The sequence below is a fragment of the Onychomys torridus genome, chromosome 17, assembly GCF_903995425.1.
Source record: "Onychomys torridus chromosome 17, mOncTor1.1, whole genome shotgun sequence".
Taxonomy (NCBI): domain Eukaryota; kingdom Metazoa; phylum Chordata; class Mammalia; order Rodentia; family Cricetidae; genus Onychomys; species Onychomys torridus.
The window spans coordinates 17,226,471-17,252,484 of NC_050459.1; the positions used below are offsets into that span (position 1 = coordinate 17,226,471).

General features: G+C 45.4%; 2 protein-coding genes across 2 annotated transcripts in view; one reads left to right on the forward strand and one right to left on the reverse strand.

Moving 5' to 3' along the window:
- The first annotated feature begins 3,528 nt into the window (after window positions 1-3,528).
- On the forward strand, window positions 3,529-6,616 carry Dkk4 (dickkopf WNT signaling pathway inhibitor 4). The gene is made up of 4 exons (XM_036166802.1): window positions 3,529-3,639; window positions 4,618-4,768; window positions 5,238-5,390; window positions 6,286-6,616. The coding sequence occupies exons 1-4, from the start codon at window positions 3,529-3,531 to the stop codon at window positions 6,534-6,536; spliced, it is 666 nt and encodes a 221-aa protein (XP_036022695.1). The 3' UTR covers window positions 6,537-6,616.
- A 953-nt stretch (window positions 6,617-7,569) lies between these two features.
- Window positions 7,570-26,014, reverse strand: part of Polb (DNA polymerase beta) — a 35,131-nt gene continuing 16,686 nt past the window's right edge. The window contains exons 8-14 of the mRNA XM_036166534.1: window positions 25,080-25,134; window positions 24,928-25,000; window positions 24,378-24,448; window positions 22,045-22,131; window positions 10,285-10,349; window positions 9,413-9,552; window positions 7,570-7,813 (exon numbers count right to left, since the gene is read on the reverse strand). Of these exons, the coding sequence (XP_036022427.1) occupies window positions 7,719-7,813; window positions 9,413-9,552; window positions 10,285-10,349; window positions 22,045-22,131; window positions 24,378-24,448; window positions 24,928-25,000; window positions 25,080-25,134 (586 nt within the window). The 3' untranslated portion in view covers window positions 7,570-7,718. The remainder of the gene's footprint in view (window positions 7,814-9,412; window positions 9,553-10,284; window positions 10,350-22,044; window positions 22,132-24,377; window positions 24,449-24,927; window positions 25,001-25,079; window positions 25,135-26,014) is intronic.

Here is a 26,014-nt window from a genome sequence, read left to right on the forward strand (position 1 = left end):
CCTGCTGTCCCTGCCATATGAACTCCAAGGAGACATAAACCAGAATAAACTCATTCTTCTCTCAGTTGCCTTGGCAACTTGCCCACATCAGAAAGATCACACAAACCAATTCATTTCTGTAGTTGCTTGTCACCTAAAAAGTTCCAGAGCTTGCCAAGTAAGGAGCCAACCAGAGGAGTGTTTACTGAGTGCTGTGATGTGAGTTCGGGGGAGCGGAAAGCAGAGCCAAGAAGCCAGGCTGGTGACCGAACTGGATCTGCTGGACTCTGAAGTCCACATTCCTTCAGTAATGTGTGTGTGCACGTGTGTGTGTGTGTGTGTGTGTGTGTGTGTGTGTGTGTGTGTGAGAGAGAGAGAGAGAGAGACAGAGAGAGAGAGACAGAGAGAGAGAGAGACAGAGACAGAGACAGACAGACAGAGACAGACAGACAGACAGACAGAGACAGACAGAGGCACTTTCCAATGCTGCTCTGGCACTGTAGCCACTCAGCTCAGGAGAGTGGAGAGTGCTAATCACGGAAAGCGTAGTGGTTAATCTCACATCTTGATATCAGACACCCAATCAAGGTGATAATTTGGAGAGCTTTCCTCAAATCTAATTGTTTTCCTGACTCCTCGAATCTCCTTTCCAGCCTGGAATACTTATATCCAGAACAAGAACCCTGACCAACCATCACCACTGTGAGCCTTTGTATGTTTGTATGATTTTTTTTTTCCCCCCGAGACAGGGTTTCTCTGTAGCTTTGGAGCCTGTCCTGGACTAGCTCTGTAGGCCAGGCTGGCCTCGAACTCACAGAGATCTGCCTGCCTCTGCCTCCCAAGTGCTGGGATTACAGGTGTGCACCACCACCGCCCGGCCTTGTTTGATTTTTTTGAGAAAGGGCTTCTCTGTGTAGCCCTGACTGTCCTGGAACTTGCTCTATAGACCTGGCTGGCCTTGAACTCACAGAGATCTGCTTGCCGAGATTAAAGGCACATGTCACCACTCCCTGGTTGCCACCTGCCTCTTAACCTACATCTCTCAAAAATCAGCTCAAATATTAGCTGTCCTGTGACCACACACCTTTTTCTCTAGAAGGTGTATATGGTGCCCCCTCTGAAGTTATGCCTGCATTAGACTTTTCAGTGCTTGTCATAATAAAAGGATGCACCGTCCATCCTAGACTCTTCTAGACTCCAGATCCTCAGTTATATAGTTTATTTCCAACAGTTGGTCACAAGAACTTGACGGTCCATCTCACAGGATCGCCTATCTGTCCATCTTTCATCTGTGTGTACCCTAAAGCCTTGGGTTCCCTGACATGCTCTGCAGTTCAGGTGTGTGTGTGTGTGGGAGTTTCAGGGGGCAGGAAGCAGAACCAGCATGCAGAGGCAGCTGGAGTTCTTTCCTGGGTCCTGATTTTCTACCTTCAAAATGGATTCTCTAACTCCCCTACTCCCACGCTTATTGAACGACCTGAGGGTTTTGATATTAGCAGTACAAATGATACTTGTATAAAATATGGAGGAGGAGCTCCCAGGAGCATCACTGAGCTGCCGGGACGGGGGTTGTACAGAGAGAGCCCCCCAACCCATCCCGAAGCTTGAGAGCAGAGCCCCACCGGGCAAGTGCCAACTGAGAATGTCTTCACTAACATAGCATGTCCAGAGTCCTGGGCTGTGTCAGAGTCCTGCAGGAAGAGCCAGTGAAGTCATGGGGCCCACTCCACCTAACAGAAAATTGGTCTTGTTAGATTTTATTTCATTTTTAAAAATTTTATTATCTTATGTACAAATGTTTTGCTTGTGTTTGTGTATGAGCACCACGTATATGCCTGCTTGCTACCTAAAGAGGTCGGAAGAGGGCATCCAATTCCTTGGTACTGGGGTTACAGACTGTTGTGAGCCTCCATGTGGGTGCTGGGAATAGAACCCAGGTCCTCTGCAAGAGTGGCCAGTTGCTCTTAATGGCAACTCTCCAGGCCCCTGCTTTGTTAAATTTTAGACAGTCCAGGGCTGAGTCCCCACGGGAAAGAATGACAAGTGGGAAGAGAACTAAAAGGCCCTTTTCTTCCCACACCTGGTCTGTCTTCTCTTGAAAGTATTCCAGACCCTGAGAAGCACACCAGCCACCCAGGTACTCCCTCCACTGCTCTACCAGCCCAAGGCAGTGCTTTGGCGGTTGCTACTCAGAGGTGGAGGCAGGGAGATGCTTCAGCCTGGAGTTTGAGGGCAGCCTGGAAGGATGGCTAAGTAATGAAGAACACCCACACCCCCATTAGGCAGCTTATCACCTGTAACTCTAACTGCGTGGGCTCTTACGCCCTCTTCTGACCTCCTCAGGTACTACACTCACATGCACAATTCCCACCCCCACCGTGTGTGCATAATTAAACATAAAATCTCAAAAAATTATTACTGACTTGAACTCTTGATCCCTTTTCCCCACTTCCCAAGTGCTGAAAGTATAGGTGCCAAGTTATGCTTTTATTAATTATTATTATTATTATTATTTTTGGTTTTTTGAGACAGGGTTTCTTTGTGTAGTTTTGGCGCCTTTCCTGGATCTCGCTCTGTAGACCAGGCTGGCCTCGAACTCACAGAGATCCACCTGCCTCTGCCTCTCGAGTGCTGGGATTAAAGGCGTGTGCCACCATGGCCCAGCAATTTATGCTTTTTTTAAAAAATCAGTTTAAAAAGTAATTAAGGTATTTGAAATAAGGTCAGATGTTTATACACTCCATTATTTTTCTAATAAAATACCTCTGACTTCAAACAGCTCAGTTTTCATTGTAAGAAGAGTGATTTCCCAAGGGACGCTTGTCTGAACAGAGCAAGTGATGCCATGGTCACAATTCGGAAGCTGTTGGGATGTGCAGACATCAGGGCTAAGGAAAAGGCACTCTTCTCTACCTTAGACTTCAGGGTAGAGTCCATAATTAGTTTTATTTTGTTTTATTTCTTTTAAACATCTATAATAGCATATTGGCTAATGTGAGTCATTCTTTCTTTGAGTACATTAGCTGTGAAAACACATCTTAGTCTGCCCCTCCTCCCAAAGGTTTGAGGGTCGGAAATGCAGGTGATTATCGGGACTGCCTTTGATACCAACATCCTTCTCTTCTGGGAGCCCTTTGAACTGACTTTGATATGTGATAATTAAGAGGGATTCCTGCCTGGAGGAGCCGCCGCTGCTGTGGCCCTGCCTCTGGTCTCCTTCCACTGAGTCCTTGTTTTGAACTATTGATCAAAGATTTGAAGGGATCTGTTGTAGCCTGTGTGGGGTAAAGAGGAAGGGAACAAGTGGGTTGTGAGGGAGAAGAGGGGCCACATCTGGCTATAAATAGTTTCGGAAAAGCATGCTGGTCAGACCCGGCCTGTCTCATTTAACACGCAGTCCTTGAGCAGATTCGCTTCTCGTTCAGAAAAGGCTGCTGCAGGTGACTTGCAGATTGCACGCAGGACCACTCAGCTCCGAGTTGGCAGCAGCCTAGCCTCAGAAGACGCAAGGGGTTCTGGGAACTCCGGAGAGACCTGAGTGACTGAAGGATGGTACTGGTGGCCTTGCTTGGACTCAGCTGGTTCTGTTCACCCCTGGGGGCTCTGGTTCTGGATTTCAACAACATCAAGAGCTCTACTGATGTGCAAGGTGCTGGTAAGGTAAGTGCAGCCAGAGCGAGGCAACTCTGAGACCAACTGCAATGCTAGCATTGTGTCAGGCAGGACACCCTCAACCTCTGCGTGAACTGATGCAGGACTAAGGTTGCAAGGAAACTCCAGTTCTCTCTCGTCATTGACTATTAGTGCAGACCTGTCATCCCATCACTCGGGAGGCAGAGAATGCAGAACAGGGGAGCTGAGAGTGAGCCAGAGGCCAACCTGGACTGCAGATGAAGCCTCTCAAAAAGCCAGGGAAGGCTAAAGGCAATAAAGTGGGTTTCCGGCCAGGGCTCTGAATGTGTCTACAGATCAGTGTATAATGAAAGTGGTACCGTGTACTAGCTCTTGGTGATCATTTGTCTTCCTAACAACCTGAGATAGGCATAGCTTTCTCTTCAGCAGTGAAGACAGGAATTCGGACCAAGGCTACACAGCACATATGTAGGAGTTAGGACTTAAACGCATTAGGACCTGACACATTATTGTAATAATCTACTTGGCAGAATTGTTCTAGGGGTCGTTATCATTTACACATACTGTGCACTACACTATATTATATGTAGTGTGCACATTGTACACATAGCAAAGGACAGCTGGGGAGGAGTGGGTGCGTGACAGTGGGACTGTCTGTCATATGTCTGTCGTCTGTAAGACACACCGGAAAAACTTGATTTTTCACCAAGAGCATGAGAGTATTAAATTCTGCGTTTTGAAGTAAAACAGCGGTTGGAGCATGGTTGGTTCATAATTGATTAAAGACAAGTTTTCAAACACTAGCTCTGTAGCTACCTAGGTCTTTTCACAGGTAGTTTGATGTATTTTGGGGGAGAAAACCAATTTACTCTGAAAAAGGAAGATGGTGCCCAAAGCTTGCCCAACATCTTAACATTCCCCCACCCCTACCCCACCCCATGGGTTGGATAAACACCTCTCAGGTCTGATTGGATTTGCCAGCCCATGACAAGTTTCCCTTCACAGGGCTCACAGTGTGCATCAGACAAGGACTGCAACGGAGGGAAATTCTGCTTCGAGCTGCACGCTGACAAGTCATTCTGTGCCACGTGCCGCAGAGTTCGAAGGAGGTGCCAGAGGAGTGCCATGTGCTGCCCAGGGGCTGTCTGTGTGAATGGTGAGCAAAGCTGGGGCTCCAAGCCATGGGGGCCACAATCTGAAGGCACCATTGGAGTCACATAGGCCAGGACAGCCTGTGGGAGGCAGGTCCGAGGGTGTTCTTGGACCGTGGTGAAGTAAATTTGTGCAGCTGTCTTTTTTTGATGAAACAACTTAATTTATTACCTGTCAACACCTTTTACCAGTGACATGAATAAAATTATTTTAAAGGACAGGTTCAATGTGGACTGGTTTGAATCTTTCCATTTTCACTTGGATTTTATTAATCTTTTTTTATTAATCATTTGTTGTATGTAAATATACATGTATGTTCACATACATGTGTGTATGAGACATACAGTGTGTCAGAAATATAAAATATTGTAAAATGGAAGGAAGAGGTGTTACCAAATTAGCAACCCAGTAACTGCATGCCTGTACTTCTGGGCCTCAGTTAGTAACACTAAAGTTGGTTGTCTGTCCCTCAGATGTCTGCACTGCTGTGGAAGACACACGGCCAGTAATGGACAGAAACACTGATGAGCAAGTTGGCACCCATGCAGAAGGAACCAGCAAATGGCCCACAGAGGAAAACAAACCTCAGGGGAAGCCCAGTACTAAGAAATCACAAAGCAGTAAGGGTAAGGCCATCATTCTGAGCAGATTTTATTTTAAAAACCATGTTCTCCCTCCCAGCCCCACAGGCTAAAACTAGCTTTCTTCTCTATCCCATACCTGTGCTCTTGGAACAACTGACTCTGCTGGCCAGGACAGGGCCAAGTAATAGGTGCTTAGGAAGAAAACCTTCCAGTATTCAATTATACACACACACACACACACACACACACACACACACTCACTATGCCGGGGGTATACCAAGTGCTACTTCCCCTTTCTAGAGCCTCGGCATACAAAGCAGATGAAAATAAACACATTCACTCCAACCTTGTACAAAGCACAAAATGGACTGTTGTTTCAAGACAGGGTCTATGTAGCTCTGGCTGTCCTGGAACTCGCTATGTAGCTCTGGCTGTCCTGGGACTCAGAGATCCAACAGCCTCTGCTGGGATTAAAGGGGCTTGTTACCGCACTTGGTGATTTTAAAAAGTCCCAGGCTCCAGTCTTTGAGATAACAGATGATTAGAAAGTGAAGTGGCAAAGTGGGTATTCCTGCCCATGTCATTGGGTTGACTGTTCCCTGTGTAAGTTAAGGATTCCATGTTCACCAAAAATTACATCAGCAAATCTTTGCGGAGTGCCGCTTATTTCTCAGGCCTGGAAATCCCTTCTTGATGCCTTGACTTTAATAAGACAAATAATAACAACAGTAACTATTACTATTATTATTCTAGGTAGGGCTAGAATTTCCCCTCATTGCGTGAGACCCATGGGTTCTGTTGGCTGTTGCTATTTTTAGCCTTCACTCCTAGAGCCCCAAACTCATGCCTCTAGAAGAACACGCACCCCCTTAACCCATCTGCTGCCAGGAGCAGCGCTGCCCATTTGCCACTAAAACCCATGTCTAACCTGTTACAGGACAGGAAGGAGAAAGCTGCCTGAGAACTTCCGACTGTGGCCCAGGACTTTGCTGTGCTCGACATTTTTGGACGAAAATTTGCAAGCCAGTTCTACTAGAGGGACAAGTCTGCTCCAGGAGAGGGTATAAAGACACTGCCCAAGCCCCGGAAATCTTCCAGCGCTGCGACTGTGGTCCTGGACTGTTGTGTCGAAGTCAGGTGACTGGTAACCGGCAACAGACAAGGCTAAGAGTGTGCCAAAGAATATGAGTTGTAAAAACACCGGACTCCTTGTGCTCACACAGCAAGATGCTAATTTTATTATTGCTCTTTTTTGTTTTTAGTTTTTTCAGACAGGGCTTCACTGTGTAGCCCTGGCTGGGCTGGAACTTGCTGTCAGCCTGGCTGGCCTTGAACTCATAGAAATCTGCTTGCCTCTGCCTCCTGGGTACTTTTTGGGGTAGGGGGAGGAGTTTTGAGACAGGGTCTCAAAGTAAGCGATGTAATCCAGGCTGGCCTCAAACTCACGATGCTCTTACGCTCCAGGCTTGGGATTACAGACAAGCACCACCATACCCAGCATATATATAATACCAAATACTGCAACTGAAACACACAGCCAGCAGAGTACTATGGGATGCTACACTGTGAATTACTTTTGGCTTTTTTCCTCCTGTCTAGAATACTGACATGATTCTACAATAAAACAATTCTGATACAGCCAATCAATCTGTTCAAATAAATCTTTTTTAAATATTGAAATTGTATGTGGGTATACAACGTACAACATGATCTTCTGATATATGGTAACTGCCTACCAGAGAAACTAATGAATGTGCCTGTCCCCAGAGTCACAAGTCACTTCAGGTGGAAGGCTGCTACTTCTGAGATGAAGCCCACACCTAGTCTTCTGGTGCACACTGCAAACAGAAAACAGGCCAAAGAAAAAAAGGTTCACTGATGAAGGCCCCTTGCTTCTTTCTCTTTTTTAGACAGGGTCTCACCATTGTAGCTCTGGTGTCCTGGAACTCACTCAGTAGACCAGGCTGGTTCTGACCTCAGAGAACTGCCCATCTCTGCCTCCCGAGTGCCGTCACGCCTGGCAGCCCCCAGTTTCCTGAGAATACTGAACCAGCTTCCAGAGGCAGCCCCTGGGAAAGCCCAGTGACTTGTAGAGAGGAAAGAGGAGACAGTAGAGGAGACCGTGGTTCCAACGTAAGGCAGAGATAAAAGTCCCACTGAACATTTCCTATCACCTCAGCTCTTACTCCTCTACTAAGCCCATGGTAAATAAGTATCCTACAACAGCTCAAGACGTTTATTGATTACAGTACACGGTAAGCACAGAGAAAAAGCAATCACTTAAAAACACCAAAACCCTTACATAGCAAAGGTTAAGAAATAAATTAGGACTCCTAGGGGGATATGGCGGGTGGGAGAGGGGGGTTGGCCTCATTCACTTCTATCCTTGGGCTCCCGGTATCGCCACTGGATGTAATCAAAAATGTCCTGCTCGCTGTCCACTGGAAGGGGCTCCCCAGCAACTCCTGCAGGTAGGAAAAAGGGAAAAGGAACTAGTGTGAGAAGTTGGTTACCGCAGACTGTGAGCTCACCTGGCCTGCGGGACTCTATCAACGGTACAGGCTGACTCAGCATGAACAGGCTTCCATCCAGCACAGGGGAAAGTAACCAAGGCACTTGGAAGAAGTTCCTGCTGAGCTCCCTCCACTTTCTGACATGGGCCTGCATGCTGCATGCATGTTTTGTCACATGTTACTAGTGCTAACAGAGCGGGTATCCTGGCAGTGGCCAGGAAAGCCACCCTAGTTCATGATTTCCTTTTTTTCTGGATCTCTATTATACCATCATACAATATTCTTGAGGGTTTTTTTTTTTTTTTTTTTAAACTCAGACTATGGTTCTTAAGCTAACAGTAATGGCATCTCTTAGAAGTTTACAAGAATTATGGACTCTTGAGGCAGGTGTCTCCAAAATTAAATCAATAAAATGAAATTCAGATGCTTGAGTGCCCATGATACAGGTCTCACGTATAATGCATGCATGTTTAAATTTGAAAAGCAATGCTCCAGTCTACATGAGACAGAAGCCCTGCTTTATGTAACATTAGGACAAAATGGTAAAACTTCACTCTCGCAGTTGACACTGTGTTAGTCAACTGCACAGTAGACTGTGACATGTTAAACAAGGTCTACAGAGATCAGTCAATCCTGATTTTAAAAACCATTATATTCACTTACTAACTTTGTGTGTGTGGTGTAAACATGTGTCTACATGTGGGTATGTGTATGTCTTAGGGGGCATGTGTGGAAGATAACGGATTTCAGGAGTCCATTCTCCTTCCACCATGTGGGTCCCAGGAATCAACACAGGCTTTGGGAAGGGCTCACCTGCAGAGTCATCTCACCTACTCTTCAAATCGTAAAGCATGAGGTGAAAATCATTACCTAGGAATTATTGTGTAATTTTTGTGTTTTATTCTCCTGTGGGGGTGGGGGAGGATGGCACCTAGGTCCTTAGTACATGCTAAGAACATGCACTATTACTGCTATCGTCTCAGTAGGCAGTTTTCAGTGATCCTGAAAGAAATGATGCCCAAGTTCTTCACAAGTCTCAGAGACACATCAAAATAAAACCTTTTAGATCAGTGAGATCTTTTCATGCGCATCCTAAGTAGCCTGGATTAATCCTTTTCCTCCTGCTTTGCCGAGGTCAAACCCAGGGCCTCATGTATGCAAGCCCAGCCCTGTACCAGCTGGGCTGTGTCTATTCTAACAGAGCTGGAAATTACTTTTGCCTTATTCACCATCAATTGAGGCCTTAAAAATATCTTTTATTTCCCATGGGATTAAAAACATAGAGGAGCTACAGTTAAATGGCAGGATCACTAAAAGTCTTCTTAGAAAACTCTGTTTGTTATCTTAAAATACTTCATTTTTGAGAGGGGGCTCACATAGCCTAGGCTGACCAACTTGCTGAGTAGCCGAGGCTGATCCAAGCTCCAGACCTCCCAAGGCTGGGGATTACAGGCACAATGGCATATGCCTACAACCCCAGCTAAAACATCTTTGGAAACAACTTTCTCTCTGGATGAAAGAATTATTGCTAAGGCAGTCACAGACACTCACCAGTAACCCCCAAGGGGCGGATGGTGTATTCGTTGATTGTGAAGCCCTTTTCCAGGGCGTGAGCTCTCATATTCTTATTAAAGATGTCACTCCCGGTGAAGTAGAGAACACCACAGTAATATTGATCTTTGGGGATCAACCTTAGAGGGGAAAATTGTTTTTTAAGCACATACTTCAAGTTTAGCAAATACAGGTTTTCTAAAATCAGTAAAATCAGAATAGCTAAAGTAAGTCTATGTGGTCCCGTAACCTAAGAAAAGCAGGTCATTAGGCTGATGTTTGATGACCATCTTATGACCCAGGCTTGCACCTGGTCACTACAGCTGCTTCGAGCTGCCCTTCCTTCCTATGGACCACAGGGCACCTAAAACCAAGGCTGCCTTCGTCCTGTGCTTTCCACTCTACTCACCCTGGTCCCTTAACCTCTTGAGTCAGTTGGGGTTCCAGAATGGAGGATCCTCAAACAGCGCAGGCTTCTGACAAGGGCAATTACTCAAGAGGTGGCGGCTGCACTCGGGAGCAGAAATGACCATCTCTCAAGAACCACATGGACCAGTTTGCAGGACCAGAGCAGACAGTGATGGACCTAGGGCCACACCCTTTCCAAACTGCTTACAGTGCATGCCTCACTTCCCTTAGTCCCTGCTCGAATTCTTTCCCATTTAGAGCTGGGATGTCAGCAGCTTGTATCGGTCCTTCCCAGTGCACACATGGAACCCATCTCTCTCATTACTTGTCTTTATCTGATGTATGAGGACAGGCAGCTGAGTCCGGGCTGCCAGAGCCTGGGCTTTTACCTCCAAACCCAGTAATAAAAGTGTGTATGAATGAACTGTAGCATCTGGATCCAACAAACACAATCTGAACCATACCTGATGTCAATTCTTCTGTGTGGATATTCCTCTCCATCACTTTTGCTGGGAAGCTGGCAAACACCCTACATGGGATTTTGAAGAAAGTTTGGACAGCGTAAACGTGAGAGTGGAGCAGCAGTCCTGGGGTTCTGAGCACTCTGATCACAGCAGCAGCTCTAAGCTCTGTATGGAGACCAGGCTGCGTCCTGTGCAGTCACCGTGCTGCTCTAGGCTATGTGGGACAGTGGCTTTCACACTGCCTTGCCCTGGGTGACTCCATCTTAGAAGCAGCATCTGGCTCCAATCTGAGCTCAAATGCAGAGGCAGCACAACTGTACTCTGTGCACCGAGAGACCGCCCCCCTGCCCAGCACCTCCCATGAGGGACTGACTCACTCCTACAGGTGAAAAAGTCTCACTTGTAAACCTACCAAGAAGACTGGAAACACATGGGCACATGGATTATTAAAACTTGCCAGGAATCCAGGCCTGAAACATCAATCAACCTGAACCCCTATTTTCAAAGGGTCACTCGACACTGGGAAGTCCAGAGTCCCACTGACTTGTTGCGTCACTACTGGGCACGTGTCAAAGGACGGACTCCACTGCTTGATGTGACATACCCATTGTCTCTAATGTGTTCACCTGCCGGTCCCTCCCTCCACACCTAGACATGGGCCTGCCTTGGGTGCTTCTGGAGCTCGGCCTGATCCCATGGCCTGACCCCATGAACACTCAGTTCTGTCCGCTCCCAGCAACTCTCTAGGTAGCTTTGTTAACATTTTATTTAACTAGCTGGGGAATGGAAACTGCGTGGTAAACTGCAGCCTGTGAGAAGCCTCTCTGTAGTTTGTAAACATTATTATTATTCAGTGAATTTGGGACACTGTGTAGAAAATCATGTTTCTGATACAGTGTGCCCACGGCAGGATGTACGACCTTAACCTTCTCACTGTATTCAGAAAAACTAATGAACCACAGGGAGGGCCAATGAGGATTCTGCTTTTAGGAGTTGGCCTTTGCAGGTTCTAAACTAGAAACTAGTCAAGGAAAGTACCAAGCATGAAAGATGGAAGCCAAAACTAACAGGAAAAAGCAACCGAAATAAAATGATTATGCACAAAGCAAACAAACCAAGGAAGCTGCTAGTAATATTCACAAGCAACAGGAGACTGTCTGATTCATAAGGCAAGCAGAATATTACAGACGAAGAACATTCAAGAAAAGTTTAAATATGATATAGAAGAGTTCGGAGAAATCTTAGAGACAAAACAACGATAATAAAAATTAAAAGACAAGATTATTGAATCATCTTTCTTCTCTACACTTGAGTTTCCATTATACTTTTACAGGTTTTTTTTTTTTTTTTAAAGATTTTTATTTTTAACCATGTACATGTGGGAAGGGCCTCAGGTCTGGAGATTACTCACAGATGACAGTTTTGAGCTCTAGGGCTACAGACTTGACAAAGATAACGTAGAGGCAGTGGGACAGAACTGAGCCAGTAAGATGGGGATTTGATTATTAAAAACCCCTCTTATTAGATTAAGTAAAATGTGAAGTAGTCTTGGCTTTCTGACCATCTCTGAAAATGTGGGTGTAGGTGGACAATTGAGTGCAGGTGTCCACAGAGGCCAGAGGCATTGGACACCCGATCCTAGCATTACAGGCAGCTGTGAGCCACCCTATATGGGTGCTAGGAACCCAACTCTGGTCTCCTGCAAGAACATACACACTCGTTTTTTCTTGGTTTTCTCTTTCTCCTTTCTTTTTTTCTTTTTCTTTCTCTCTCTCCCTCCCTCCCTTCCTTCTTTCTTTCTTCTTTCTTTCTTTTTTTTTTTTTGGTGACAGGGTTTCTCCCTGGCTGTCCTGTCACAGCTCACTCTGTGGATCAGGCTGGCCTTGAACTCAGAGTTCCACCTGCCTCTGCCTACTGAGTGCTGTGATTAATAAAGGTGTGCACCACCACTGCCAAGTCACTATGCATTCTTAACCACTGACCTATCTCTCTGCTTCTATAGTTTTCTAAGGTGTTTTTTTTTTTTTTAAAGATTTATTTATTTATTATGTATAGTGTTCTGCCTGCATGCCATCAGAGGGCACCAGATCTCATTATAGATGGCTATGAGCCACCAAGTGGTTGCTAGGAATTGAACTCAGGACCTCTGGAAGAGCAGCCAGTGCTCTTAACCTCTGAGCTATCTCTCCAGCCCCCCCTAGTTGAACTATAAACTTCTCTATAATACTTTAAAATTAAAAAAAAAAAAATGTGTGTGTGTGTGTACATGCACAGAAACGCAGATGCCCAGGGGCCAGAGGTGTTGGACCCCCTGCAGCTGGAGTTATAGATAAGTTGTGAGCCACCTGATATAGGTGCTAGGAACTGAACTCAGGCCCTCTGGAAGAACAGTGTATGTTCTGAATGCTGAGCCATCTCTCCAACCCCAAACCACCATATTTCCAATTACAAGTGCCTACTGTCATATTCTAAGAACAATATATAGATGTAATGTACAAGATAATGTGTCACTAAAAGCCATGCTATCTCACTCAGCAAAACAGGAAAGTCTGATTTGAAATGGGTATTTTCTTTAGCTGTTCTTCTAGCTGGAAGCTTAATGAAACACGCTCATCTTCATAACAGGAAACATATCCTCCCTGGCATCAACAAGTTCTGTCTCAACCTGACCTTCAAGTGGACCAGTATGGTGGTTTCCAGCTGGAATCATCAAGAGGTGCTCAATTGCAGCTAAGGACGTCTGGATGCACAGGCTTGCATTTTGTCATCAGAAACTGGGCTTCAACTGCTTTGTTCTTTTCCTCAAGGCTAGTTTTATTTTTTGATGTGGGAATGTCAAGGAATTCCTCTGTGTTACTATAAAATTCTTAGATCGCATGGATTCTTGTTTCACAACTAGTGTCTAGTAAACCCTTTCCAGTCCTTGGAGCAGTTCAGATATCTTGTGCCGTCCCTTGAATGGAAGCACTCTTGTATGAGACATCCAACTGCAGAGGAAATGACTGCTGTTTCCAAGGATTACATTTTTATCAAGAACAGCTTAACAATCTAAAGACTGCTTTTCTAAAATAACCTAGTGGGCTGGAGAGATGGCTCAGAGTTGAGAGCATTTGCTGCTCTTCCAGGAGCAGCTAGCTTGTGTCCACAATACCCACATGGTGTTTACAACTGTCTGTAGCTCCAGTTCCAGGAACCTGACACCCTCTTCTGACCTCCACAAGCGCCAGGGACACACACTGTGCAAATGCACACATGCAGGCAAAGCACTTACACACACACTGTGCAAATGTACACATGCAGGCAAAGCACTTACACACACACACACACACACACACACACACACACTGTGCAAATGCACACATGCAGGCAAAGCACTTACACACACACTGTGCAAATGTACACATGCAGGCAAAGCACTTACACACACACTGTGCAAATGCACACATGCAGGCAAAGCACTTACACACACACTGTGCAAATGTACACATGCAGGCAAAGCACTCACATACACATTAAACAAAATTTAAAATCTTGAATAAAAGAAATAATCTACAATGTGCTGGTTTGTATAGGATTTGATTACTACTATCTTAGACCACTGTGGTTTTTGTTTTTTGTTGAGACAGTAGAGTACAGCCCAGATTGGCTTGTGTTAGTTAGGGTTTCTACAGTTGTAAGGAAACACCAAACCAAAGACAACTTAGGAAGGATTTCTTTCCTCTTACAGCTCCCAGCTCACACTCTGTTAAGTCAGGACAGGAGCTGAAGCAGAGCCTACAGAGGGTCAATGTTTACTGCCTTGCTCTTTGTGGCTTGCTCACCCTGCTTTCTTATTAACTCAAGCCCACCAGGCCAGGGTGTGGCATCATCCACAGTGAGCTGGGCCCTCCCACATCAATCATTAACCAGAAAATGCCTGCAGTCTCACCTACAGACCAGTTTTATGGAAGCATTTTCTCAATTAAGATTCTGTTTTCTCTGTGAGTTTGAGGTCTACATACCAAGCTTCAGGCGAGCCAGGACTAGAGACCCTCTGGTTCCCCCCCTTCTCTCTTCTCAGCTATGTCTAGGTGAATATCAAGTTGACAAAACCCAACCAGGACAGCCTGGCCTGGAACTTACTATGTAGCCTAGGCTGGCCTCAAACTGGCAATTCTCTTGCTTTAGTTTCTCTACTGCTGGGATTATAGGCATGAACCACTGTGGTAAGTAACCTCAACAGTCAACTTGATGACATCTCAAATCACTTGGGATACAGGACTCTGGGCATGACTGTGGAAGAGTATCTTGACTAGGTGGGAAGACCTGCCCACTGTGGGTAGCATCATTCCCTGGGCCTAGATTCTGGACCATAAAAAAAGGAGAGTGGGCTGAGTGTAAGCATTCCTTGTTCTGTTACCTGAGTGCAGGTGTACATGATGGCTGCCTCAAGTTCCTGTAGCCAGGATTTCCTAACTCCAATGGACTGTATCCTTGAACCATGAGAACTCCGATGGACCATGTCTTTGAACCATGAGAACTCCGATGGACTATGTCCTTGAACCATGAGCCAAAGAAAAACTGTCTCCTTTCAATTGCTTTTGTCATTGTTGTTATTATTTTTAAAACTATGTCAGGTAGTCACAGCATTAGGAAAAGGAACTAGGACAGCCACCATATCTGGTAGAAACTCGGGTTTTGAAGGTTATTTAATAAGCTCCAGATAGGCTTATCTTTGAAATCAGTCATTATAGCAACAAAAGGTTTCAGAATCAACCGATTAAGACTCCTCTCCCCAAATCAACAATTGTATCCACTGTGCAGTCCACCTCTTTTCAGGAGTCGGAGGCGGTAACTTCTTTGACAGCTTAGTACACACCCATCACTCAGGTCACTGTTGGTCACTCCCCAGACAAACGTGCGTGTGAATAACTCCCCTCACCGCAAGGCTTCCCTTAAGTCTCATTTACTTCCTTTAGACTGTGTGTGTGTGTGTGTGTGTGTGTGTATGTGTGTATGTGTGTGTGTGTGTGCATGCACTGACTGCAGGTGCCCAGGGAGGGCAGAGAGTGGTTGGCAGCCACCAGATGTGGGTGCTGGGAACCAAATGGGTTCTCTGAAGAGGATGGCGTACTCTTAATCGCTGGGCCGTCTCTCCAGTGCCCAAGTCTCATTTTCTAAAGAAGGCAGCCTTAAGCACTCTGGCCACTTAATCTCCCTTCTCACACCCCATATGTAAGTGGTAGTTAAATTCTCGGACATAGCCTACACTCTTAGAACAGTGGAATGTAGAAGATGCTCACTACATGTCTGCTTCCTATCCTTGTGACACGCAGTCTTGCTATTTGGCTCTCTTTTTTAAATACGAAAGTCAAAGTAGAAATTCCAGTATTTTATCAGGCCGACTCTGACTGCTTGGAGCCTCACCCCCAGTGCTTGTGATGCCACAAACAGACATTAAAGCCTGACTTCCAGTGACCCCAAAAGGCCAATCTCAGGAGACAACTGGTGCTACGACAAGTTAGTACTTAAACAAGATACTAAGATGGCCACTTATCCACCCAGACCAGGACCCCACACAAATGGCACCAAGTGACTTTCCTGAGCGTGGGAAAAAGATCCTCTCCTAGAATTTGCCTGCTGAATCTGAGCTTCTTGCAGCATGTTTTCTTAATTAATTAAAACAAAAAACAAAACAAAACTGTTCAGGTCTTGTAAACATGTTTACCTCCATGACTCAGGCTTGTCATGACAGTACCCAGCGTGACATTTTGGTGGCCCTGATGATGAACATTAGGCCCCTGCCTCCCCTGGCTCCTCTTCACTCTGGTGTCAGCTGCCTGGACCACTGACAACTGACGGTATCTGGCTGGCAAGGCTCTCCAGTGAGATCCAAAGGCCTCTGGGTACAAGCTACGGAGTTCCTTTCAGGCTCTCATGGAAAGCCTTACTTCTCCTTTGGAAACGAAGGACTCTGGCCAAGGTTATACTTTGGTAGGGGACCTGAAAGCAACGGAAAAGGAGGTCACCCCCCTGTCGTCTACATGGGTAAAAGGCCATTTCTTCCTTCTGGGAGCTGCAGCACTCACTGTGAGCAGCAAAGGCACATCCAGGATGAGTCTACACTTCTGAGTGGCTGACAGTCTTTGTGCCTGCTGTTTTCCTCTCCCAGCCAGACTTCCCGACCGGAGAGACCTACAAGTAGCCAAGGTTTTGCTTTCTTCAGGAAGAAAAATCTCTCTTGCCCTTCCAACAAAGACACGGCCAGTTTGGGCTTATAAAATTTTCCTGACCAAATAGTCAGCTTTGATTCTAGAATGTAACTAGGTTTGACCTCTGAAAGAGAGTCAGATGGACTCTATTCTCAGGGAACAGCCATTCTAGAGCGTGGTGAGACTGGGTCCCACTCACCCCCAACAACAGCAGACGTCTGCTGCTTCAAGGGAACACTGGGAGAAGACTGTCCTTGTAAGGGTCTTACACTTCTACCCCGACTCACTGATGAGATGTCTCCTCAGTGATCCTCTCAATTGGATCCTCATGTTTAAAGAACAAGCAAACAAGCAAACAAACAAGCTTATTTTCCTTTGTAACACAAGTTGTCTCTTATAGCCACCCCAGGTCAAGAGCTCTGGCCACCTCATGGCAATCGGAGGTACTGCAGTCTACAGTCCGCGCTCCTTCACACACTCAGTCCGCGCTCCTTCACACACTCAGGCAAGGTCACATCCAAATGCTCATGGCTGTTAAGAGGATCCCCCACCATGCAAAGATGTCATATGCACCTTCCCTTTGTGAATACTCCAGTCAGCCATCCTTCCACTCTTTTCACGGCCCAGGCCGTTCCTTTCCTTCTTCCCTGCCGCCTCCTTTCCCCGAGAGCTCTCGCCATGTCAGACTTTCTAAGACTCCAGCAGCTCTCACCCTAGCCTAAGATCCAGACCCTATCCTAAGTGGCCTAGCAAGCCTCAAAGGCCCCCATTCCCAGTCTCTATTACAGACTATTCTATCACCCAACCCATTCTCCTGTAGTCGGAATCACCTCCATTTCTGGAGGTGTACTGGCTGGTTTTGTGGGTCAACAGAGAGGAAGGAGCCTCAGCTGAGGAAATGCCTCCATGAGATCCAGCTGGAGGGCATTTTCTCAATTAGTGATGGATGGGGGAGGGTCCAGCCCATGGTGGGTGGAGCCATCCCTGGACTGGTGGTCCTGGGTTCTATAAGAAAGTAGGCTGAGCAAGCCAGTAAGCAGCACCCCTCCATGGCCTCTGCATCAGCTCCTGCCTCCAGGATCCCCCCTTGTTTGGGTGCCTGTCCTGACTTCCTTCAGTGATGGATAGCAATGCTGAAGAGTAAGCCAAATAAACCCTTTCCTCCCCAACTTGCCTTGTGGTCATGGTGTTTCGTCACAGCAACAGCAACCCTAACTGAGACAGGAGGCTAACAAACAGCTACTTGTCACACCTGACTCCAACAACTTTCTTCAAAAGCCCCAACAGCCTTTTAAAGCCTGGAGTATAAAAAGGCTTAAAGCCGAGCCGGATGGTGGTGGCACACGCTTTTAATCCCAGCACTTGGGAGGCGGAGGTAGGCAGATCTTTGTGAGTTCGAGGCCAGCCTGGGCTACAGAGCGAGATCCAGGAAAGGCGCAAAGCTACACAGAGAAATGCTGTCTCGAAAAAAACAACAACAAAAAAACCAAAAAACAACCCCCCCCCAAAAAAAAAAGGCTTAAAGCCTCCCAATTCCTGGCCACTAGGCTGCTATACCCATGTAAATCTGCGCAATACTCCTATGTTGGTCACAAACTAGTGAGGCTGATCCTGTAGAATGGTTTAAGACATCAGAACCACAAATAAGTGTGTTGTTCCCCTTTACAAGTAGCTGTTGGGGGACAAATGTCTCCTCGGCTGTGGACTGCAAGTGCTACCACTGACCTGCCAAACAGTGGTGTGACTGTCTGGGGATAATCAACCGCTTTTTAAACCGCTTTGAGGCCGGCCCCTCAGGAGGAGATTCACATCTGGTACTGCAAACCCGGTCCAAAGCCTTGCCTGGGGCACACAGGCCCTAGCGGGTTAGCTGCTGTGGTACTCTAAAATGGACATTGTGTATGTACATGTATCTCTTGAACCGTGTAAGTGTTTACGTCAGGGCTGCTGTCAGCTGGGCAGAGAAGCTCTTGGTAGCAGGTGGCAGTTATGGCAGGGGCTCCCACTGCAGACTGAGAAAGGGTGACTATTGTGATCAGCCCTAAAGGGACAGCTACACCACATGCTCTAAGGTTCAGGGAACAGTGGAAAGGGGCAGGAAGAATGTAAGAGCAGGAAGGGTGGGATGCTGTGGAACGCTGTTTCTAGGCAGACATGGCTACGGCCCTCCTGAACTCTCGGCAGCTCTGGGTATCCCTGCACAGAAGTGGACCCACCCCGTTCTGCTGTAGAGGAGGATGGGCTCAGCAGGCCACACCTCCCGCTGAGGACTAACAGGCAGTTAAAGGACACCAAAGAAACACCTAGGAGGCTCAGTTCCTCCTTAGGGACCTACAAGGTGCTAATGGTGGTTGACAGGTGGTCTCTTCTCTTTAGTGGATTAAACACTGCTAAGTAGCCCACGCGTGTATAAATAGCCCCAGTCATGCACCAGTAAGCAACTCTAACACACCTGGCCACCAAACGCAGCAACACAGGAAGATGTGAGAGCAGAGGGGAGATGTGTTGGGAAGAGAAGGAGAACATGAATGGGAAGGGACAACCGAGAGTAACAAGAGTGATCTGATCAAAATGTATCACACACATGCATGAAAACGTCATCACGAAACTCATTATTAGAGTTAATATACACTAACTAAAAAAGGCTAAGGGCTCTGCAGACAGGACAGTAGGCAAAATGGCTGCCATCAAGCACCAAGACCTGGGTTTGATCCTAGCACCATGGCAGGGGAAGTTTGCTCCTATAACCTCAGCAGTAAGGAGGCAGAGGTAAGAAGACCCTCGGATTTGCTAATCTAGTAGCTGGTCTAAACCAACCCAACCCGAGTCCAGAGTCAGCGAGAGGCCATCTCAGCAAATGAGTCGACTGAGGAAGGCACCCAACCAAAGTGACCTTTGGCTTCCACATCAACCACCCCCAAGAACACACACATCCACATAGCCCAGCCCCCATTCACTAACCCTGAAATCTGTTGTACCTAGGTGTCTGTCACAGAAGTGGATGGAGGGACAGACAAAGGCCACACAAACACGAGGACATGGCCTGGCCTATAACGACAGTCTGCAACTTCATAAAAAATTCTTAATCAGCACATGTTGTTCTTGGGACTCAAAGAGTCTCTCTTTTTCAATAAAATTTGACCCTAAAATTTTTTCCCATGCAATGTATTTTGATCATATTCTTCCCCTCCTCCATCTCCTTCCAGATTCTCCACCTCCTCACTCTTAATTTCATTTTCTCAAAAAAAAAAAAGAAAAACAACCAAAAAAACAAAACAAAACAGACAAAGAAAGGATTAGTAAGATCAAAAATACAAAACAAAACACACACACAACAACAACAACAACAACAACAAAAACCATGGGTCCATTTGGTGTTGGCTAACTATTCCTGCTACTGGGTCGGTCCTGGAGTATGGTCGCTATATCCAGTGACATTCCACTGGAGAAATCGGACTTTCCCTTTCCCAGCTGTGTCTGTCCACGTCCCCGTCTCCATTAATGCTGGACTCTGTGTCTGTCCACCTCCCCGACTCCATTAATGGTGGACTCTGTGTCTGTCACGTCCCCGTCTCCATTAATGGTGGACTCTGTGTCTGTCCACCTCCCCGTCTCCATTAATGGTGGACTCTGTGTCTGTCCACCTCCCCGTCTCCATTAATGGTGGACTCTGTGTCTGTCCATGTCCCCGTCTCCATTAATGGTGGACTCTGTGTCTGTCACCTCCCCATCTCCATTAGTGGTGGACTCTGTGTCTGTCACGTCCCCTTCTCGCTGCCGGGGTTTTGTATGTTTGAACCTGTGCAGGTCCTGTGTGTACTGCCACAGTCTCTGTGTTCGTGTGTGCATCAGTTCTGTCATATCTGGAAGACACTGTTTTAAATGTCTTTTAATGTAAATTGCATACACTCTCATTCTGGGTAAAAACCAAACAAAAGATTTAGAGAATGTTCTGTATGCATGCAAACTCTATTTCTATTTATTTCAAACTACTTTATTGTGTGTGTATGTGTGTGTGTAGAAGCACTCCTATGGGATGGGGGTTGGGGGGAGAGCCAGAGAACTTTTGGGAGTTGGGAGTGGGTTCTCCTCACACCTTCATGTGGACTCCAGGAATCGAACTCAACCATAGGCTTTTATAGCAAGCACTCTAACTGCTGAGCCATGTGACTGGTCCCCAAAGCCTATTTTCTCTACCAACTCACGTGTGCATATACTTCTAGACACAGAGTAAGACCTCAAAACCTGACACATTCAAGATCTTTACCTTCAAATAGTTAATGGACAAGCACATTTTAATCTATTTCTCAAAGTTCTTTCGAAAAGGCGGTGACTAACTTAAACAATCCATGATCACAGTCATTAGAATCACCGTAGTTAATGACCTGACAGTGCTGATACACACAGCATAAAAGTTCTTAGGCACTGGGGGCTTCACTCATGTCTGCAGTGTGCTAATCTACCCCACCTAGTTAGTCGTAACCAGGCAACTAAACAACGCTGCCCCACTTCCCCTCCCCTGCCCTGGAAACCCCACGCTACTTTATGACGCTGTAGTTTGTCTCTCTCAGTCATTATCCTGTGCTTCAGCTAACATCCCTGTCACATCTAAGTGTCAAGGCTCTCACAAAGCTTAGACTGTTCATGCTCAGAAAGAATGCTTTCCCTTCAGTCATGTGACATGGGGAAAGTGCAGCATGGAATAAACAGAGTAAAGGTAAGCCAGTGAAAAAAAGCAAGAATTTTGGGCCTAGATTTCCATTAGCATTCCTATTTTCTTACTCAGAGATGCATCTGTTTTTAATATATTTGCTACACCTTGGGATTTTTTGTTTTTTGTTTTTCTCTTTGCAATAAGGTCTCACTCCGTAGCCTGGTGTGGCCTGGAATTCACTATGTAGCCTAGGCAGGACTTGAACTCATGACAGTCTTTCTGCCTCAGTTCCAAAGTCCACAGAATTCTGACAGTTCACACAGTGGATCTCAGGGAACTCTCTACAAGCGTCCCTTGTAGCTGCTCCTGGCACACGGTTCTTCTCCAGTGTGTCCCTGTGATAAACCTGGATTCCCTCTCTCCCTCCACTGGGTCACAGGCTCCTAATCAGGCAATTCTAGCCTCACTCAAAAAACTTCTGAGTCAGAGGATAGGAAACCATTTACTATTTTAAGAAAGTACTGTGTGCCAATCAATGTGAATATTTTTAAAGAGCAAATTCTACCTAATATTTATTGTGATGGATCAAATTATTGACCAAGAGTTTACGAGAAAAATCCTTTACTAGAATCTTCTGAAAGGAGCTCTGAGAGTTAAGACATCCTGATAATTACTTTCACCAAGCTCTCAGAGTCATGCTATTTGTTTTTTATTGTTGTTTTGACGCAGAGTCGCTCTATGTAAGTAGCTCTGGCTATCCTGGAGTTTGCTATGTAGCCCAGGCTGGCCTCAAACTCATAGATCTTCCTGCCTCTGCCTCCTGAGTGCTGGAATTAAAGGTGTGCATACCACGTCCTACAGCTATCTGTGATGGAGACAGAGAGCTACAAGTCACAGATGAGTGTGAACACTTACCATAAACTTTGTTTCGCCCTTTGACAGTGTGTCCGTAATGAAATGGACTTTCTGTAACTGCTCCACAACGCGATGTAACAACTTGGGCTGCATAATCGTGATAGGAAAGAAAAGAAGAATACCATCACAACAGGAAAACTTCCTTTGGTGTTGGAGAGTGAACCCAGGGCCTTAGTCTCTGCCACTGAGCTATGTCCCCTAAACTGCTAATCTGTTTCTTTCTTTCCTTCCTTCCTCCCTCCCTCCCTTCTCTCTCTCTCTGAGAAGGTCTACTGAGGCTGTGGTAGAAACATGTAGACCAGGATAACCTGCTGCTGTACCATCATGCCCTCTTTTATGCAGGGATCCCATGGCCTTTTGAATGCTACAGATTCAAACATTCTACCTACCAAGTTCCATGCCCAGCCCTGTGCTGTTTCCTTTAAAAAGAAAAGTTGTTATTTGGAGTTGGAAAGATGGCTCAGTGGCTAAGAACACTTGCCATTCCTCCAGAGGATCCTAGTTCAATTTCTAGCATTCACATCAGGTGGCTCACAACTGTAACTGCGGTTCTAGGGGATCCAACACCTCTGGTCTGAGGGCACCTGTGCACATATGTGTACATTTCTATAGACACATATGCATAATTAGACATAAGCCTCCAAAATTGTGTGTGTGTGTGTGTGTGTGTGTGTGTGTGTGTGTGTGTGTGTGTGTAGCAGTGCATGCACGCTGCAGTGTTATAATCGGGGAACAGCACTTCAGAGCTGGTTGTCTCCTTCCATTCTGTTGGAGTCTCTTGGTTCTACCCAGCATTCTCCAGATGGCTGGCCTGCAACCTTCCACTGATTGTTCCGTCTCTCCATGGAGTGCTGGGATTGCAGATGCATGCCTGCCAGCACATCTGGGTTTTAAAGTGGGTTCAACATAGCCAACTCAGGCTGGAAGGAAGGCCTAAGCCATCTTCCCAGGCCCCCGTTTCAAATGTTGAGTACATCTTCTCTCTGGTAGAAAACTCAAATTGAGCTGTTTTTCTTTTCTCTTTTTCCTTCTTTCTTTTGGAGATAAGACCTTGCTACATAACCCTGGTGGGCCTGGGGCTCACTTTGTAGAGCAGGCTACCATTGAACTCATGACGAAACTCTTGCCTCTACTTCCAGGTGCTGGAATTATAAGCACATGTCCCCATGCCTGACCACCAAATGAAATGATCCTTTTTCTTAGAAATCATTTATGTTTTCAATGATAATAAACAGAATTTTGTTTCATAAAATCAAAGAATTAGCTCTATTTTTAAAATGCGTAATAGTCTAAAATTTAAAATATTTGCCTTTATACATTTTTCTATAAGTAAAGTTTCACAATAGTTTATTTGTATTTATTTATTTAGTGTCTATGTGTACACACACATGACACTGTACACATGTGGTGGTCAGAGAATAACTTGAGGATCGGTTTTCTCCCCTCACCATGTGGGACCCAGGGAATGAACTCAAGTAGGCAGGTTTGGTGGCAAGCATCCTTACCTGATGAGTCATATCTCTGGCCCTACTGTAGCAGAAAGAAATTCTTTTAGTGAAAAAATATACTTTATGCTAAGTATTTCTGAAGTCAATAGTAAATAATTCTGAAAATGTCTTCTTAAATTTCATCTCTTTCAAACGTAAGGATATGCCAAGGAACTGACTCTTTCTTTATAACTCATTTTTCCTCTCACAGAACTCAATCAGTTCAAGGGACAGTCAGGGCGACTGTTAGTGGACACCAGTGTATCCACTGAGAAGACAGGGTTCCTCACTGCAGGAAAATGCTGTCCATAGCCTGGGCAGGAACCTGCCAGGTGTCTGCGTCCTGCTTGTGTGACATCAGAGACGGGTGCAGATTTTTCTCTATAGAACCAGGAGCTCACAGTAAGGAACCAAGCATGGTAAAAAATAAACAGGCGTTCACATCTCAAGAGTAGGATCCTGGCCCATGCCTACTTGTCATGAGAAGCTCTTCCACATTAGTTCTTTAGATGGTCTCCTCACTTTACACGGCATGGAGAGCATTAAGAGATTCTACTCCCAATGATTCATTCATTCACGTATTCACGCACTGATGGTAATTTGCAATAATTGTTTCTATATGTAAATATATATAAAATACACTTCCTAGAAAAATGAAAAAAAACTTAAGGGTTAGGGTTATAGCTCAGTGGTAGAGCCCTTGCTTAACATGAACAAGGCCTAAGTTCAATCCCCAGCACCAAAAATGAACAAAATGTATATGATGAAAATATCCAACTGTCAATTAGAAAATGATACTCCCTCCTTTGTAAGGTGGGTCACATTTAATTATCCATTCTGAGGCACCTGTTTGCTTGACTCTGACGTGAAGTTTGGGTGGGTCAGAAGAACATCCATGTCTCCGCTGGACTCTGCACCTACAATAACAAAGAACATATACCTACTAATTAGGCCACGCTAGAATAACTAGAAGAGCCTTACTTCCAAAAGGTAACTTTCTACTAGACTATAACACATATCTACTCAGGTAAATGATAGAAACAACAGAATATGGGATAAACAATAGTTTCACACATTCCCATCCATGAGCAAATAGACTTAACTAGCACTATGTCTAAGTCTACTTATTACTACATATTACTAAGTCTCTGAAGTGACACAAATACATCTTTTTTATTTCTTCCTCTCTTTTTTCCAGACAGGTGACCACTCTGGCTGTCAAGGAACTTACTCTGTAGACCAGGCTGGCCTTGAACTCACAGAGATCTGTCTGCCTCTGCCTCCTGAGTGCTGGGATTAAAGGTGTGCGCCACCACATTTTTAATCCACATTGTCACACAGACTAGGCAACTTTACCATCAAGCCATGAATAACTCAAGATTATGAAGTATGTTACCTCGTCTGAAACTGCCACAGACTGTAGCAATGTATTCAGAATCCACGTTTTTAACTTCGCTAAGTACAATATCCTAACAGAAGAAACATGAAGTCAGTATTCCGAAATCAACACTTCCTCGTGCTAATACAGAGCACACAAGGAGTCCTTACTTGCATCTGCAGCATCTCTTCACGGGGGATTCTTTGTTCAAAGTCCTCAAAATATCTAGGACGACACAGCAAATGGAAAGAGATTTCTGTATAATGTTAGTCTCTTTACAAACTGTCTACCATATCAAGCATAGATATCATACTCAGAAATCAAGACGAGAATTCCCTGAGAAGACAAGACAGCCAGGGCAGGTGTGGAGAAGGCATCTATTCCTGAATCAATTCAAGTCCTGAACTGCATCCTTTGTAAAATTTCAGACTTCACATCAGGAGCAAAGAAACGAGGCTGAGAAGCCACCTAACTGGGAGACTTTTTGCCTAGCATGTACAAAGCCCTGGGTTCCATTCCCAGGCCTGCATGAACCAGGCGTAGTGGCACAGGCCGTTATAGCACTTAGGAGGTGGTCATCCTTCTCTGGCTACACAGCAAGTTCAAGGCCAGTCCAGGATACCTGAGATCCAGTCTAAACAAACAACCCAAACCACAGCAAATATAGATAAATTATTGCCTCATGTTCTCAAAATAGACTGCTCTCTGCTGGTAAGTTAAAGGTTCAAAGGTTAAAGCACCTAAAGACTGCAGAAACAGGAATGAGGCTCTGATGTGTTACTGCCCTGTAAGTAGCCAGATGCTAAAGAATTTATGTGTGGTTTCATTTTACTTCCTTTCTAAATAACAATAACACACAGCATCGAAAAGCTATAGGGAATTTTGAATGTTAACAACACAAAAATGATAAATGTTTAGGATATGGGTATGTTTACTCTGATTTACGACATTATACAATGTATACATGTAACAGAACATGTAACAAAATGTTATACATGTAATAAAACACAGCACCCCATAAATATGTGCAATTTTGTTTTTATGTATCAGTTGAAAGTTATACCAACAGTTTTCAAAATTTTTGTATTTTAAGTATTATCCCACA